The following is an 18666-nucleotide window of genomic DNA, read 5'->3' as shown; positions in this document are numbered from 1 at the left end:
CTTGACGTTCAATGGCACTACCATCGCTGAATCCCCCATTATCAACATCCTGGAGTGACCACTGACCAGAAACTGAACTGGGCTAGCCGTATAAATCCTGTGGCTACAAGAGCAGGACTGAGGCTATGAATCCTGCAGCAAATAACTCACCTCCTGACTCCCCAAAGCCTGTCCAAAAGGCATAAGTCAGGAGTATGATGGAATATTCTCCACTTGCCTGGATGAGTGCAGCTCCAACAACACTTAACACCATCCAGGACAAAGCATCCCGCTTGATTGGCACCAATACCACAAATATTCACTCCCTCCACCACTGACGAACAGTGGCAGCAGTGTGTACCATCTGCAAGATGCACTGCAGAAACTCACTAAGGCTCCTAAGGCAGCACCTTCCAAACCTGGAACCTCCCTCCCTCCCCAACAGCACTGTGGGTATACCTACACCACATGGACTGCAGCGGTTCAAGAAGGCAGCTCACGCCCACCTTCTCAAGGGCAATTAGGGATGGGCAATAAATGCTGGCCTAGCCAGCGATGCCCACATCCCGTAAATGAATAAAAGAGATACCTCTATCTCACTCTGTCTGTGTGTTTGTGTGTGTGTGTGAGAGAGAGAGTGAAATTGAGTTTTAGTTTCACTTTAAAAGGTGCCTGCATTTCTAATGAGAGTTTTATGACTGTTTCAGCTAATTTAAACAAACAAGAGTAAAGAAACTGAGGTGTTGCCTAGCAACAGGGGTCCAGAGAGGCAGATCCCTCCCATAGACACACACAGAAGAAACTAGAAGCAGCAGATTGATTTGGAAGCTTTTTGAGTCCAGTTGGTTTTGAAGACAGCTGCCAGGAAAGACTGAAGCAAAGGGGACAGATGGCCAGTCCCAAGCTAAAGAAAATACCCCAAAATCCAGGGGGGTGGAACAGGAGAAAGTCCCAAGAAGACCTTCCAGTCAAAGGGAAGGACAGGAACCTGGAAAAGGTCCTGTTAAGTGTTTAAGAGTGAGGGGCAGAGAGAAAGGCTCCAAGCTTCAGATTTAAAGAGACAAAGGCTACAGAAAGCATATTTAAAGTGAGAACAGCTTGCAAGAGGCCAGAAGGTCAAAAAAACCGCTGAAGGTCTGTAAATCTTTGCTATGGGCATGTGAAGCAGTGGTGTACTGTTGATGACTGAATCAGTGAGAGACAGTGCATGGAAGACAGCTTGAATGCATGTGGTGACCCGGGGAAGAGGAACATCAGAAGGAGAGTTCGAAACCCTGGAGTTCAAAACCTTGCAGAAGGCACTGAGAGAAAGTGTTGGTTTGGGAGAAGATTCAAAAGTGAGGTCTTGGAGAGTGCAGGTTGGAAACTTTCATGTGAACGACAGAGTGCAGTGAGACCAGCTGGCTCATGGTGGGACAAACGTCTGGGGGGGAAGTTGATGAGTGATCCATTGCATCTGTGTGGGGTGGCATCTGTCAATTGGCTTCAGAGTGTGGTACATCTGACCACAGGTCGCCATAGCTTTACATGGGCTGTGTACTTATTGTGAACATTAAAGTATAAGATAGCTTTTGTCACTTGTGTTATCCTTACAAATCTGTATATATCTGTAAAGATATAATTGTGGGTGAAGGAGTATTGAAATATAGTTCATCTTTTCTTCTTAACTAAATGTTTTATTCTTTTGTTAAAAACTCATTAGCTGACTCCGGTGACTCTGTTCAGTGGCCACTCTCCACATATCTAAACAAACAAATTAAAAGTTAGGATCTATCAAGCTGGGTTCCACTCTGGGATCAGGTTTGTCCAGAGGTAACCTCAGCTGGAATCATAATAGTGTGTGTAAGAGAGTGTGAGTGTGTGTGTGTGTGTGTGAGAGAAAGAGAGAGAGTGTATATGTATGTTTGAGACAGAGAGAGAAAGACAGAGTGTGTGTGTGTGTGTGTTTAAGAGAGAGAAAGGGTGTGTCTGGCTCACTCCCAGTCTCAGGATTCTCATTCACCCTCACCCCAACACATACCCACTCTCACAGTGAGTGAGGGTGAGTGAGTGAACTGGGAGTGAGCAGGACACATACACTCTAATGGTCATCTTTATTAATACTCTTCTTTAATTATCATCTTGTTGCTTTGAAATGCTTTATTTTTGCTCAGCAAGTTGTTTCTTTTGTTCATACTTCCATTTTTAAAAAATTCATGTTTAATGTTGTGCCAAACCTTATCTTTCCAAAATTTGCTCATTGGTCCCTCGAATGAGAAAAAATAGGAATATGGCCCCAGTGCAAAAAGGGTGGACAAGGCTGCTCTGATGCATTCTGGCAGCTTTGGTATGCTCCAAATGCTCAATATTCTGCCTATTTGGCAGAATAAAAAATGAATGATTGAAGTAAAATATTGTTTTGATCTCAGTGGAGACAAATAACATTTTCAGTTTTTTTTTAGAATCCGAAAACCCAGGTATTTACTAAAGGAATAAAGCCACAAGGCTCATAGTATAAATGAAAAAATAAATTACTGCACAAAAGTCAAAGAACATGAACTATAATAGCTACACTCTATCTTAAATGGTCAGTTATGATGAAGATAATAAAAATACAATATCCACAATTACTTATACTTTAAATTGAATGTCTTAACTCCACTTTCCTTCTACACCCATTGGACTTACACACCAAAACACTCACGTCAGATACTTATTAAAACTTGGAAGATTAATCACTCGGGCACTGTACCAACAGTTAATATACTGGCAGAGATCTCTTGGGTCTTCAGTTTACTTCCGGCAAGGTTGTCCCTTTAAATCTCCTCCAACTGTCCTTAGTTGCAAACTTCCTATTCAACATATGCATCTCTGTCACCTTAAGTGTAGTCACCTCAGGTCAGAACTCTCCTGGTTCTAGTATATTTCAAATGTGGAGTTTTGTACCTAAAACGCGATATCTCTCCCCAGCTTGGCTATACCAGAAATTCAACTCACTGTTAGTAGAGTTCTTTAGTTAACAAGAGTTTTAACTTTTTTAGCCAACACTCATTAGAGTTTCAACTCAATTCTGCTGACAGAGATGATTCCTTCACTCCAGCTTGTTCTACAACTCTCAAATTAAACTGCTTAAACAAAAAACCACCCTGAGGAACCTACTCACCCCTATAATTAATGTGTTGACCCTTTTTACTGTTATTCATCTCCAAGATAATTTACTTGAACATGCTTTTTTAAAACCAAAAATCTGATCCTAGCTCTTAAAGGGACCATCACCCCAAGATAAGACATAGAATTTTTTTCCCCAAAAGCACATGGGCCATCACAACATGAATATTAAGAGAAAACATTGTTGGCTGTTTGCAAGTGCACATCACGGAGCTCACCTGAATTCATCATAACTAATTATGCCAATCCTTTTTTGATCATGAGCTGAAAGCATCCTTTTTATTTCAAGGGAATGTAAATCACCAGTTGTTTTGAGCTTGGTCAGAATTGTGCAAATATTAGCCTTTGGGTACTAGTACAAGAGAAGTTAAACAAAAATAAAGTTGCGATTAAATCATGGAATAAAACAAAGAATAAAAGTACTGTAAACTAAGTTATTGCCAAATTAGAAAATAAACATTAAAAGCATTTGTATTTTTCTGTCCATTTTTTCTGCTGGTTAATGTCTCTATTAAAGCAACAGCTAAAGTAATGATACATATTCCTTATTGTTTTTCTGTTAATATCACTATCAGTAATTCTGAGGCCGAAGAATTCAGGAGCAGGTATGACTTTTTCCTGGACTTTCCACTCTATCCCACTATTATTATGGATGAGCAAGAATAGCACAGGGTGGAGGGAAGGCGAATGAGGTAGCATGCCAGAAGAATGAGGCTCACCAGATGTTAGCGCCCTAAAGAATTTAGAGGCAGCATAGGTCCTTTAAGGACCTCACTGAGGAGCTCAGCATAAGAAGGGTCCACTATTCAAAAGCTCAATGTGACATTTCTGTAACCTGTTACATGAAGATCTCAGGCCATGTTTGTCTTCCAGCACTCCTTTTTCTCTGTGGTAATGAAGGTCACTACTAGCATCAACTTTAACAGCTCAGGCTCCTTTTAGGGGACCCTCAAACGATTCTATGTGGTTGCTAGCTTTAGGTACATAGTGTCATCGATGGCACCCAAGTTGCATTGAAGACACCCTCACAGCTTCCCCTCACCTATGTTAACGGGAAGAAATTCCACTCTATGAACATGCAAATAGGTTGAAATACTTCTAAGAGGGTCCTTCTTGTCAACAACCAGTATGCAAAAAACTGTCATGGCACCTTCACTCTCTGGCACTCAACACTCCCTGGTCTCATCAAGGGAGAAAAGTATATGTTAAAAACCATGGGCAGAATTTTGCCGTCAGCGAGAAGGGGGCGGGGCCCATTCGCTGATGCGTAAAATTACGCGGGATGATGTCGGGCGGAACCCCTGAAGTCATCCCGGCTCATTTAAATTTTCAGGAAGGCGGGGGTGCAGCAAAATCAGCTGCGGGCCCGCCGACCTGTCAATGGCCAATTGAGGCCATTGACAGGATCAATTATACAATTAAAGGACCTGCCCGTCCAACCTTAAGGTTGGCAGGCAGGCCAGGAGCCCCGACAGGCAATAGAAAAACATGAAACCTCATCCACTGGTGGGATGAGGTTTCATGTAGGGATTTAAAAAGTTTAATAAACTTATAATGTAAAATATGAATATGTCCCATCTCATGTGACATTGTCATATGAGGGGGACATGTTAGGGAATTTTTTTTCTACTTTTCATATTTTTAGAAGTGTAAGCAATCTCCCTGAGGCAGCAATTAGCCTCAGGGAGATGTGCGCTCTTTTGTGTGCATGCGCGAAAGAGCGCACACTCACTTTTGGGGAATTCCCCCCCCCCGCCCACAAAGGAAGCGCATAGCGCTTCCCGTCAGATGTCACGCTGGGCAGGCCTTAATTGGCCCACCCATGTAAAATGGTGGCGGGGTCCGCTTCTCCGGCGGGGATTGGCACCCCGCCCACCGGAGACTGGGTCGGGCCCGCCCGCCCGACAGGCAGAAAATTCTGCCCCATGTGTTTAAATTGGCAACAATTCATACTCCTTGCTTCCTTGGTTGATGATCCTATAGCAACCACCCCAAACATGAGCAGAGAAGACAACAAAGCACATGTAGTTACCAGGCTTGTGATTAAGGGGACCACTGGCTATTGAAAGCACAGTTTTTCTGCTTAGAAAGGACAGTTGGGGTTCTGTGTCTGTCTCAAGAATTAATGTACCCTTCACAAGTTTGCCTTCTAAGAAGGGGTGTACTTTAAGATGGCTGAAGAGAATGTGCTAGCGAGGATCCTGAGATTCAGGGATTAGAACATCAGGATAGCAACCACTCAGAGGAGTCATCGATGACAGTTGAAAGGGGCATCAGAGGTCAGATACCATCTGAAATCTTCACTACGTGGTCCAGTTTACCTGGATACCAAACCTGACCTCCTTCTCCCCTATTTCCAAATAAAAGGATACTCCCTCAAACCATAATCACCATCCAACCACATGAAAACATCATCCCTCTTTGATCCACAATCATCACCTGATTAAATAAGGCAGTACACTTGCTCCCTTTCCTATATGACTGTACTTCCATGAATAAAAAGGCACAATATAAGTAAGCAAGCTATTTTCATGTAATATTGCCCAAGTTCCATACAACCAGTCACCATACTCATTCCTAATACCATGCTCCTCTTGGGTGCCTACATCTGCTTTTCTATCACTTTTTCCAGTTTTCTCTCTAAGTACCACCTGAGGGCCTGGACTGAAGGAGTTAATTGACTCCTTATGTTGTGCTGAGAGATCATAGGGCTGAAATGGCCAATGTTTATAGCTGCTGGTCCCTGGCATGAAGTCTTTACATCTTTGGAGCATGCTCTTGGTCAACCTGATCTCACCTCTAACATTCTACTACCTGGAGTTATGAGGTGGGCAGCTGTAGATTTAGATTGTGCTGCTGTCCTGAGGAAGAATGGTTGAGCTACATCTTCTTGGGATTAAGGATACAGATAAAGAAGTGGGAGGAAAATGTGTTTTTCTTCAGAGCAACAGTGTTTAAATTACAATTTGTGTAGATTTAACTTTATTTAAAATGTTGTCCAAACTGTTGCATGTTACTAAATAACTACTTCATGTCAAGTTATTTACAGGCAATCCCATATTGTGAAAGTAACAATAAGAAAATAAAGAGCAACCAAAGTAACACATAACCTACTTCATCTGCATTCTTCTCCATGTAACAGAATGTATACTCGTCAGCATCTACCAGACAAAAGTAATTCCCACAGAGGCAGAGCTTAGCTCCAATGAACAGATCATTCTCAGTAAAGTACTCAGATAGCTCACTCTTAAAAAGTTCCTGGCCAGGTCTTTTTATTCGCCCTCTTTCCAAAAATTTACCACCAGAAATACCTGTAGGAGTAACACATTGTTTTAAAACACCACATTTTTAAAGGTACACTATGTGTCAATCTTTAAAAAATACGAATATAGATTTGTAATTACTAAACAACCAGGGGATATATTTAAAGAATGTTAAGAGTTTTAAATCAAACAACTGGAAAATAGCACTTACAACATTGAAGTCTAAACTAATGAACTAAATTCACTCCAAAGCAGCAGGCAAATCTGCCAGACTCATATGGTGCAGTATAGTCAAGGAAGTGAAAACCAGCCCCTGAGGCTAAGGTTCTGGCAGCTGAGCCAGCCCTGGAGCAGGACTGACACCAACCACAAGCGCATTTCTGGGCTTCTCCATCCCCCTCTGACTTGATCAGGATAGTGTGGATGGGGAGTAATATACATAAAAGTCTAAAGTTAAAAAATATTGGCTTGCACTACATAGCTTTGCATCACTAAATGCAGTAAAATTGAAGAATGGCTTTCTTAAGTGAAAATTTGTCAAGGAAAGCATTACTAAAAAAAAAATCACTGTTTTGAGTACTGAATCCAATTTGATATGTATTCAGACAGAGCAACAAATGATACTTAATCATTTAATGATTAGTCCTGAAAATTCCTGAAAACTTAAGTACAAGCTGATAGAAATTTGGAACTTCAAGAGAAACGGCATGACAGGATCACACTTCAAGAACCACACAAGCAGCAGTCCAAAAACACCACTGTGTGAATGGGTGTGAGTGTGTATTGCCATGTGGGGGTAAGGGTGAATGAGAACACTGAGCCTGTGAGTGAGCTAGACACACATTCTCACACACATTCTTACTCAGTCTTTCTCACACACCCTCTCACTCTCTCTCTCTCACACACACGCACAAGCTCATTCTCTCACACAAATTCACGCTTACTCTCACACAAACTCACTCATACGTTCACTTGTTCACACACACACACATTCACTCGCTGTCTCTCACCCACTCTCTTTCACACACTGGTTCACTTTCTCTCACACTCTCTCTCTCGCACAGTCACCCTCTCTCTCTCACAAACACACACATTCACACTCACTCCCACACATATATTAACACTTACTCTCTCTCACACACACTCATACTCACTCACTCGTTCACATTCACACAATCTCACTCATTCATTCTCTCACATACACTCTCTCACATACACTCGCTCACTCTCACATACAGACACTTACTCACACTGACTCTCATACACATGCACTCTCACACACACTCACATTCATACACACACACTCACTCTCTCACATTCTTTCACACATGCTTGTTCACTCTCACACACAGTAACTCATTCTCTCTCTCTCTCTCCCTCTCTCATACACTTATTCACTCAATCTCTCACATACACCCTCACTCACTCATTCACTCTCACACACACTCACAGTCTCTCACACACACACTCACTCACACACACATTCACTCACTCTCTCACACACACTCACGCACTTTCACACACGCATGCACTCACCCTCACACACACACACACACACACACACACACACACTCATGCACCCTCACACACACTCTCTCTTACACACTCACTCAGGAGAGGCAATGGCGTAGTGGTGTTGTTGCTGGAGTAGTTATCCAGAGACCCAGGGTAATGCTCTGGGGACCTGGGTTTGAATCCTGCCGTGGCAGATGGTGGAATTTGAATTCAATAAAAAAAAAATCTGCAATTAAAAGTCTAATGATAACTATGGAACCATTGTTGATTGCTGTAAATACCCATCTGGTTCACTAATGAACTTTAGGAAAGGAAATTTGCTATCCTTACCTGGTCTGGGCTACATGTGACTCCAGACCCACAGCAATGTGGTTGACTCTTAAATGCCCTCTGAACAAGGGCAATTTGGGATGGGCAATAAATGCTTGCCTAGCCAGCGATGCCCTCATCCCATGAATGAATCACTCTCTCCCTCGTACACATGCGCCGGATGGTTTTGGGACAGCTGTGAAACTACCAAGACACTTCCTCCTCACCCTATCTAACTGGATCCTGCTGTTGCTGCAACCACTGCTCTGCTGTTCTTTCCCTCACCCCCTCCCCAGCCAATCTCCCACTCTTGCTCCACCCACGCCCTACTCTGCCAGCAAACAATCTCTCCCCCCACCCCACCCATTCCCCCTGCCAGTAGGCAATCTTTCCCTCTCACCCCACTGTTCCACCTACCGGCAGGCAATCTCTCCCAGCCCTCCCCCTGCTGGCAGGCAATCTCTACACCCCTCCACCCCCTGCCAGAAGGCAATTGTTATAGGGTGTTGCATTCAGTTCGGTAGGTCTGAAGGAGCCTCCATAGTCATACATAGGTTAACTGAAAGTCTTTATTGACTCTTAGGACCATTTACAAATATACAGTAAAGGGTACAAGCTGGGAGCTGTCTCCATGCTTGCTGGTACACACAGCTTAGGCCAACACTGACCCTGGGTTCTAGTCATGCGCTCTCTTACATCACTGTGTGGGTGGTACTGCACTCAGTCCCACATTAACCTTATATGTGTCAGACCCTTATACTACACCCGCCCCCCCCCCCCCCAAGTCTTTATCCAATGTATTTTAATTGATTACAGTTTACCTTAGGTCTTTAATTGTTATTAGTATGATACATTTACATTGGCATTACTACATTATCACTACCCCATCTCCCCTCTTCAAGTTGTTGAATTTAAAGGTTTTGACGGTCTGGAAGCCTTTTCCATATCTCATTCACACTACTGCTGGAGCAGCGGTAGGCTCTGTCGCTGTTGGTTCTTCCTGTAGGTTTTGAGGTTGTTCTGGCATCTGGCTATGTATTCATCCTTTTTTTCCATTCTTTCATGTTGAATGCACTTGGTTGGTTTGGCTGTTGCACTGGCCAGTGGTTGCCAACCTAACTCGTTTCTTGCAGGGTCGATGAATATTGTATTCATCTCCCTGTCGTCTCTTTCACTTCTTCCATTGTCATGTAGGTTGTAGCAATGTCCTCTGTGATGGAGGATTAACATTCCTGTGACAAGAATGAGGTTTAGTGGTACACTCATCTCTGCATTTCACTGCCAGCAATGGGCAGCTACTACCAGGTTCCAGCAACTTTTGTGGCTTTGGCATGTTGGCTGGGAGTTTCAGCATATGTTAAGTTGACCTGCTGTGATGTTACTGGAGCCAGAGGTTAAGGCTCATCGGATTGCTGGTCGCTCTCGTTTACATCCTCCCCTGGAAGCGACGTGGTTACCAGGTTTGCCAGTTTGACCATTGAAGGTTTTCAGGCATCTTTAACAAGAATGGACAAACCAGCTCCGCAAAGAGAGAAGGCAGTTCAGAGCTGAAGTCCCAGTCAGGATACTCTTTTTTGCCTGAGTACTTAGGAACTTGCAATTCTGTATGATTAACAACAGTGGTTGACTTGGCATCTTCTACTGTTTTGAGGGGATCCAGGTTCTTTGTCCATCAGGACTGTTAACCTGGTTCCTGTGTCTAATATAAAATTAGTTGAAAGCCATTGACTCAAATGTCTGCATTCCAAAATGAGAAACCAACATCTTTGATCTCAGCCAAGTATGGCTGTGTTTCTTCCAGGCTTGCAGTCTCAATCTCACGGATAATCTTTGGGCCTTCTATGCATTTCAGAGTTTTAGTCTTGCACAGCTTTCCATAATGTCCAACCCTGTTGCATGGAAAGCACTGGGCTGAAATTGTGGGACATTGATCTTGCCTGTGGGGCATTTTGCTCCACAGTGTTGGCATGGTTGCTCCACTGGCCAGTTCATGTATTGCTTTCCATGGCCTGGAGTGTCTTTGTTGCTTAACTAGCTAAACTGTGGGTTAGCCTCTGCAACACTGTTCATTTTCTCCCCTTAAAATGGCTGCTCACGAAGTTCTGACTGCCTAACTATCTGGATTGCCTTTTGTAGGTTTAGATGTTCCTTTGCTTGCATGAGGTCAGAGAGTGGGGTGTCTGCTACTCTTAACACTATCTCTGATGAGTTCAGATTTTAAGTCTCCTTCATCACAACCTTCTGCCATCCTTTACAGATCATTGATGAATGAATTGACAAGTTCTCCCGGCTGCTGGACTCACTTGTTAAATTTAGCTCTTTTGAGTATTTTATTGCTTCTTAGATTGAAATAAAATTCAAAAGATTTTAGTACTTCTTCAAATTTAGCAGATGATTCATTGATTCCCTGTTTTGCAATAATGTCATCCGCAATCAGGCCTACCGAGTAAAGCAGCATGTTAACCAGTTATGTTTTGACTTTTTGTCTAAACCTGAAGTGATTCTGTATCTTAGGAGTATTTTCCTCCAAAGTCCCCAATTATGTGATTGATCTGAGCCTTGGATTAGTCCGAATTGATTTTCAAGTGTGGACTTCCGATCCATGGTTAATTTTTTAAAGTGTAGGTTCTGCTATGAGCACTTCCTGAATTTCAAGATGGCACTTGAAGACAAAGGGATTTCTCGCACTTGCCAGTTTTGACAGGTACCATTACAATGGCGATCATGCCCAGCTTGAAAAAAAAATTTCAAATTGACCGCCTGCAGAGTCCTCTTGCTCAGTATTTTAATTTAAAGTCACATATTTGTGGAATCCTGGTTGTTGCATTCTCTCAGCTGAGTTTAGAAGTCACGATTCTCCTGGATTATTTAATTAATTATTTTTCCCTTTTTGGAGCAAGCTCGGATGCCACGTGCTCGGGTGCCACGTGCTCGGGTGCCACGTGCTCGGGCGCCAAGTCAGGGATCAGGTTTTAGGGACAGTTTTTTCAAAGTGCACTTCTGGCTCTGAATTATTTAAAGATTTCTCAGGACTTGGCGCAGCCTGGAGTTTTAAAAGATTTAGCTCACCCCTGTTAGGTCTGCTGACTCTGCACTCTGGGATTAGAAGCTGGACTTCCAAAAGAGATTTGATGGAATCTTCTGCTGCAGTAAGGAATTTTAAATTTGTGCCTCCAGCTTCCAAGGCTTTATTTGGAGCTTTTGCCTGGCGATTTTTCCTCTACGCCTCTGTTTCTGGAGCTTCTTTGCAGTTCAGAATGCTTTTCTGAATGTTTTCGCAGTCTTCCAGCATTTTAGTTTTCCTCTGCTTTTTCTGGGAGGTCGTTGTTTTTTCCATAATCTGCCACCATGTTGTAGAAAGTTGGATACAGTTTGGTAGGTCTGAAGAAAATTTTGTAGACCTACGTAGGTTAACTGTAAGTCTTTATTGACTATTAGAACTATTTACAAATATACAGTAAAGGGTACAAATTAAGAGCTGTCTCCATGCTTGCTGGTACACAAGGCTTTGTCCAACACGAGACTGTCCCTTGGTGCGGGTCATGTGCTCTCTTACATCACTGTGTGGGCAGTACAATACTCAGTCCCACATTAACCCTATATGTGCCAGACCTTTATACTACAGCAATCTCTAACTCCCACCATCCACCTCCCGTCCCTTCCCCCCACCCTCTGCCAGCAGGAAATCTCTCCCCCACTGCCCCCCTAGCCTACAGGCAATCTCTCCCCCGCCACCCCTGCTGGCAGGCAATCTTGCCCCTCCCTTGCCCCGCACCAGAGCACACCCCCTGCCCTCCAGTAGGCAGTCTCTCCTCCCCTTTCCTTCACAAAAGCCACTCTACCTCTCCAGAAGACTCACTGCCACAGGTGTTCAGGTGTCAGGCTGAATGAAGTCACTAACCTTCACACTATTTGCTGCTGCTCCAATCACAGACTGTTTCACTAGCAAGCCTATCAGCAGCATATGTGGGAGAGAAACAGCCTGTGATTGGAGGAGCAACTCCTTGCAGAATCTTTCACTTGCATTTACCTGTATTTTGAACACTGACTCTGCGGGCTAGATAGAGATGTATGGGGGGCCGGTTTGTGGCCGTATGTTGGACAACCCTGATCTACAATATGCATTGCAACAACTTGCCAAGGCTTCTTTGGCAGTGCCTAGGAAATCTGTTTCTTTTCTTGCTTAGAAGGACAAAGGCAATAGGCGTATGAGAACACAACCACCTCCAAGTTCCCCTCCAAGTCACACACCATTCTGACTTGGAACTATATTACTGTTCCTTCATTGTCACAAAGTCAAAATACTGGAACTTCCTCCTTAACAACACTCTAGGAGTACCTCTTCACCACACGAATTGTGGCAGTTCAAGAAGGTAGCTGATCACCATCTTCTCAAGGAAACTAGGGCTGGAAAACAAATGCTAGCCTTGGTAGCAATATCCACTTCTCATGAATAAATAAAATCAAAGCACAATTAGAGGAATCTACTACTCACTTCTGAAACACCATTTATATATGCATGTGTGGATTATTCAGCCCCTACTACACAAGTCTAAGTACACAGCTACAGTAAGATTTTACCTGAGTTCACAACAGGAGGTTCAAAAATACTAATGGTGTCATCACTCAAAAAATATGAAAGCACAAATTTCCGTTCACTGTTGATTTGATCATCTGTAATCAGTCTGGCGCTGAACCGTAGCACATTGCTTTCCAGTCCTTGTCTAAAAAAAAATTATGTTCCCAATCAGATTCTGAAGTGATCATTATTTATTATATTTTATATTATAGAATACAAATTACATAGGATATATTATAAATAACACAGGCATTGAACACAGATTAAAGAGTGATATAGGGAGATAAGCAAAAATAAATTAAAAATTCTAAGAGCAGGTACCATAAAGAGAATTAGTAAAGGGAAACAATAAGTGATCATTTAAAGGATAGAAATAATTTGTGATGTAACAGGAAATGTCTTTATGAAGGATGATGGAATGAAAGAGAAATTTTCCTAGGCTTTACTAGCAGTGTGTGGTAAGGGTGATTACTAGTTACAAAAGGGAAGGTGGACTGATTCCATAGGATAACTCTAGATAAGGAAATACTTTGAAATATTGGCGGAACTCAAAGTGGAAAAGGTATTGGACCCTGATAGCATGCATCCTTGAACAGATAGAGATCAGAGTGGAAAAACAGAGATGCAAAATTTTTCAAATAGTCTATGGGGCCATAAATTTCCTCACAAAGTCAACAGACCTTTGGCTGTTCTCCAAATTTTTCGGTCCCTCCCACCCAATTCCCGCCGTGAGCATGACTGGATAACCCTGGCTGTGGAAATGGTGCGAGGAATGAAAGGTTGTCAATGCAAAGACCTCTGTTCAGAAAAAGATAAGTCAGGTACCTATGGACCACCCAACATAATGTCAGTAGGGAGAAAGTTTCTGAAGGCCATTATATTGGATAAATTAATATTCTCCTACATAGGCATACACTATTTAATGAGAGCCAGCACAGGATTGTAAAAAGCAAGTCATCTCTGATAACGTTAATTGAGCTTTTTGAGTAAATAGCAGAGTATATTGATTAAGGAAATGCAGAAATTCATATATTGTGTATATGATTTTTCAAAAGTTGCTTGATAAGGTGCTGAAAGCGTTGCTTTTTGATAAAATTGAGGTACGGGGCATCAAAGAAAATACGATAGCGAGGATAGGAAGTTGGTTAATGGATATAAAACACAGAGGGCCAGTAGCCTATAGGATAATTGATGTTTTTTAGACTAGACGAATGCAAACATATAAATCTAGACGCCTGTCTTATAGGCATAAAGCAGATACCTAAGGGTCCAATATGATGGGTGACATCGGCATGCGATTCTGTGTTGGAAATTGCCACCCTCCATATTGAGAAAGGCTTCTCTTAAGGGGTCCAGGTGGTCTGCCTGAAAACAAGCATTTGCCCCTTTGCATTCACAAATAGTGGGCCTAATGGCTATCTGAGATGTCCTTGTAAATTTTGAGTGTGCATGACCGCAGCATGCGAACATATGAACATATGAAATAGGAGCAGAGGCCATTCGGCGCGATGAGCCTGCTCCGCCCTTCAATAAGGTCATGGCTGATCTGTTTGTGTTTCGAATTCCACATTCCCATCTACCCCCGATAACCTTTGATTCCCTTGCCTAACAAGAATCTATCTACCTTCGCCTTAAAAATATTCAATGACCCCGCCTCCACTCCCTTCTAAGGTAGAGAGTTCCAAAGTTGCACAACTCTCTGTGAGAAAAAACTTCTCCTCATCTCTGTCCTAAAAGGATGACTACTAATTTTAAAACAGTGCCCCCAGTTCTGGACTCACCCACAAAAGGAAAGATCCTTTCCACATCCGCCTTGTTGAGACCATTCAAGATCTCGTATACTTCAATCAAGTCACCCCTCACTTTTCTAAACTCCAGTGGAAACAAGCCCAGCCTGTCCAGTCTTTCCTCATAAGACAACCTGCTCATTCCAGGTATCAGTCTAGTAAACCTCATCTGAAATGCCTACAATGCATTTACATCCTTCCTTAAATAAGGAGACCAAAACTGCACACAGTATTTGAGATATGGCTTCACCAATGACCTGTATAATTGAAGCATAACATGCCTACTTTTATGTTCAATTCCTCTTGTAATAAAGGGTAGCATTCCATTAGCCTTCCTATTACTTGTTGTACCTGCATACTAACTTTTTGTGACTCATACACTAGAACACCTAGATCCTTCTGCACCTCGGAATTCTGCAACTGTTCTCCGTTTAAGTAGTACTCTGCTTTTTTATTCTTCCTGCCAAAGTGAACAACTTTATATTTTCCCACATTATATTCCATCTGCCAGATTTTTGCCCGCTCACTTAACATATCTATATCCGCCTGCAACCTCCTTATGTCCTCTTCACAACAAACTTTCCTACCTATCTTTGCATTGTGTGACATCCGTGACCATACCTTTGCTCCCCTCGTCTAAGTCATTGATATAAATCATAAAAAGTTGAGGCCATAGCACAGATCCCTGCGGGACTCCACTCGCAATCTGCCAATCAGAAAAAGACCCATTTATGCATACTCTCTGTTTTCTGCCAGCCAGCCAATCTTCTATGCATGCTAATATGTTACCCCCTACACCATGAACTTTTATTTCCTGTAATAACCTTTGATGCGGCACCTTATCTGCCTTCTAGAAATCCAAGTACAGTACTATAGGCTCCCCTTTATCCACAGTGCAGTTTACTCCTTCAAAGAACTCCAATAAATTGGTTAAACATGATTTCCCTTTCACAAAACCATGCTGACTGTTCCAGGTTACCTTGAGTTTTTCTAAGTGCCCAGCTATAACCTCCTTAATGAATGATTCGAACACCTTTCCCACAACAGACATGAAGATAACTGGTCTATAGTTTCCTGTTTTCTGCCTCTCTCCCTTCTTGAATAGAGGTTTGCTACTTTCCAATCTGATGGAACCTTTCCAGAATCTAGGGAATTTTGGAAAATTAACACCAATGCAAATACTACCTCTTCAGTCACCTCTGTTAAGACCCTAGGAGGAAGTCCAGCAGGACCCAGAGACTTGTCAGCCCACAGTTCCATCAGTTTGCTTAGTACTACTTCCCTAGTGATTGTAATTTCACCAAGTTCCTCTCTCCTTTCCACGTCCTGATTTACAGCTATTACTGGAATATTTTTGTGTCTTCTATAATGAAGACAGAAGCAAAATATTTGTTAATTTCATCGCCATTCCTTATTATCTACCATTAAGTCCCCATTCTCACTCTCCAGAGGACCAACACTCACTTTACTTACACTTTTCCTTTTTAAATACAAGTGGAGACTCTTGCTATCTGCTTTTACACTTCTAACTACCTTCCTCTCAATACTCTATTTATTTCTCCTGATTAACCTTTTAGTCGTTCTCTGCTGTCCTTTATATCCTGACCAATCATCTGACCTGCCACTCATCTTTGTGCAGTTATATGCTTTTTCCTTAAGCTTGATGCTTTCCTTAGCTTCTTTAATTAAACACGGATTATGGGTTCTCCCCTTAGAATTTTACTTTACAGTAGGAATATACTTATTCTGATTATTCTGAAATATCTCCTTCATTGTCTGCCATTGTTTCTCTATTGATCTACAGTCTAGCCTAGTATCCCAGTTCATTTCAGCTAGCTCAGCTTTTGTCCCCACATAATTGCCCTTATTGAAGTTTAACATTTAGTCTTAGACTCACTCTTCTCCCTTGCAAACTGCATGTAAAATTTAATCATGTTCTGGTTGCTGTTCTAGTGCCTTTACTCTGAGGTCATTAATTAATCCTGTCACATTACACAATACCAAGTCTAAAATAACCCGTTCTCTGATTGGTTCTGGAATGTGCTGCTCTAAGACACTATCTCAAAAGCATTCTATGAACTCCTCATCCAGGCAACTACTGCCACTCTGATTTTTCCAGTTCATGTATAGATTAAAATCAGCCATGGTTATTACCATTCCTTTGTCACCTGCACCCAATATTTCTTGTTATACCTTGTCCTACACTGTGGTTATTGTTAGGGGACCTGTAGACCACTCCCACTAGTGACTTCTTTCCCCTACTATTCCTCATCTCCACCCAAACCAATTCTACATCCTGATCTCCTTAACCAAGGTCATTTCAACTATTGTACCAATGCCATCCTTGATTGACAGTGCTACCCTTCCATCTTTACCTAGCTTCCTATTTTTCTTGGATGTCATGTACCTCTCAATTTTCTGGACCCAATCCTTGTCATCCTGCAGCCATGTTTCTGCAATGGCTCACTCACTTTTCCAGAACTGCTTCATCCAATTCAGGGATAAAAGCAAAGAACTGCGGATGCTGGAAATCCAAAACAAAAACAGAAATACCTGGAAAAACTCAGCAGGTCTGGCAGCATCGGTGGAGAAGAGCACAGTTGACATTTTGAGTCCTCATGACCCTTCAACAGAACTAAGTAAAAATAGGAAAGGGGTGAAATATAAGCTGGTTTAAGTGGGGGGGGGGGGGTGTTGGGACAAGAAGAGCTAGGTAAAGGGCCAGTGATAGGTGGAGATAACCAAAAGATGTCACAGAGAAAAGGACAAAGAGGTGTTGAAGGTGGTGATATTATCTAAAGGAATGTGCTAATTAAGGGTAGAAAACAGGACAAACAAGGTACAGATAGCTCTAGTGGGGGTGGGGTGGGGTGAAGGAATACTAAAAAGGCTAAAAGGTAGAGATAAAACAATGGATGGAAATACATTTAAAAATAACGGAAATAGGTGGGAAAAGAAAAATCTATATAAATTATTGGAAAAAACAAAAAGGAGGGGGATAAAATGGAAAGGGGGTGGAGATGGAGGAGAGAGTTCATGATCTAAAATTGTTGAACTCAATATTCAGTCCGGAAGGCTGTAAAGTGCCTAGTCAGAAGATGAGGTGCTGTTCCTCCAGTTTGCGTTGAGCTTCACTAGAACAATGCAGCAAGCCAAGGACGGACATGTGGGCATGACAGCAGGGTGGAGTGTTGAAATGGCAGGCGACAGAGAGGTCTGGGTAATGCTTGCGGACAGACCGAAGGTGTTCTGGAAAGCGGTCACCCAGTCTGCGTTTGGTCTTTCCAATGTGGAGGAAACCACCAATGTAAATAGAGGTTTCCTCTACATTGGAGAGACCAAACGCAGACTGGGTGACCGCTTTGCAGAACACCTTCGGTCTGTCCGCAAGCATTACCCAGACCTCCCTGTCACCTGCCATTTCAACATTCCACCCTGCTCTCATGCCCACATGTCCGTCCTTGGCTTGCTGCATTGTTCCAGTGAAGCTCAACGCAGACTGGAGGAACAGCACCTCATCTTCCGACTAGGCACTTTACAGCCTTCCGGACTGAATATTGAGTTCAACAATTTTAGATCATAAACTCTCTCCTCCATCCCCACCCCCTTTCCATTTTTTTCCCCCTCCTTTTTGTTTTCTCCAATAATTTATTTAGATTTTTCTTTTCCCACCTATTTCCATTGTTTTTAAATGTATTTCCATCCATTGTTTTATCTCTACCTTTTAGCCTTTTTAGTATTCCTTCACCCCACCCCCACTAGAACTATCTGTACCTTGTTTGTCCTGCTTTCTACCCTTAATTAGCACATTCCTTTAGTTAATATGACCACCTTCAACACCTCTTTGTCCTTTTTTCTGTGACATCTTTTGGTTATCTCCACCTATCACTGGCCCTTTACCTAGCTCTTCTTGTCCCAACAACCCCCCACCCCCCCGCCCCCACTTAAACCAGCTTATATTTCACCCCTTTCCTACTTTTACTTAGTTCTGTTGAAGGGTCATGAGGACTCGAAGCGTCAACTGTGCTCTTCTCCACCAATGCTGCCAGACCTGCTGAGTTTTTCCAGGTATTTCTGTTTTTGTTTT

General features: G+C 42.5%; 1 protein-coding gene across 1 annotated transcript in view; it reads right to left on the bottom strand.

The window, feature by feature from the left end:
- The window catches only part of efhc2 (EF-hand domain (C-terminal) containing 2), a 129200-nt gene that overhangs the window by 26460 nt on the left and 84074 nt on the right, over positions 1-18666 (bottom strand). The window contains exons 9-11 of the mRNA XM_078560508.1: positions 12795-12937; positions 6241-6437; positions 3345-3478 (exon numbers count right to left, since the gene is read on the bottom strand). Coding sequence (XP_078416634.1) covers positions 3345-3478; positions 6241-6437; positions 12795-12937 — 474 coding nt within the window. The remainder of the gene's footprint in view (positions 1-3344; positions 3479-6240; positions 6438-12794; positions 12938-18666) is intronic.

The sequence above is a fragment of the Cetorhinus maximus genome, chromosome 16 (genome assembly GCF_964194155.1).
Source record: "Cetorhinus maximus chromosome 16, sCetMax3.hap1.1, whole genome shotgun sequence".
Lineage (NCBI taxonomy): Eukaryota > Metazoa > Chordata > Chondrichthyes > Lamniformes > Cetorhinidae > Cetorhinus > Cetorhinus maximus.
Note: the sequence above shows the minus strand (reverse complement) of the source record. Positions and strands in the feature narration are given on the sequence as shown.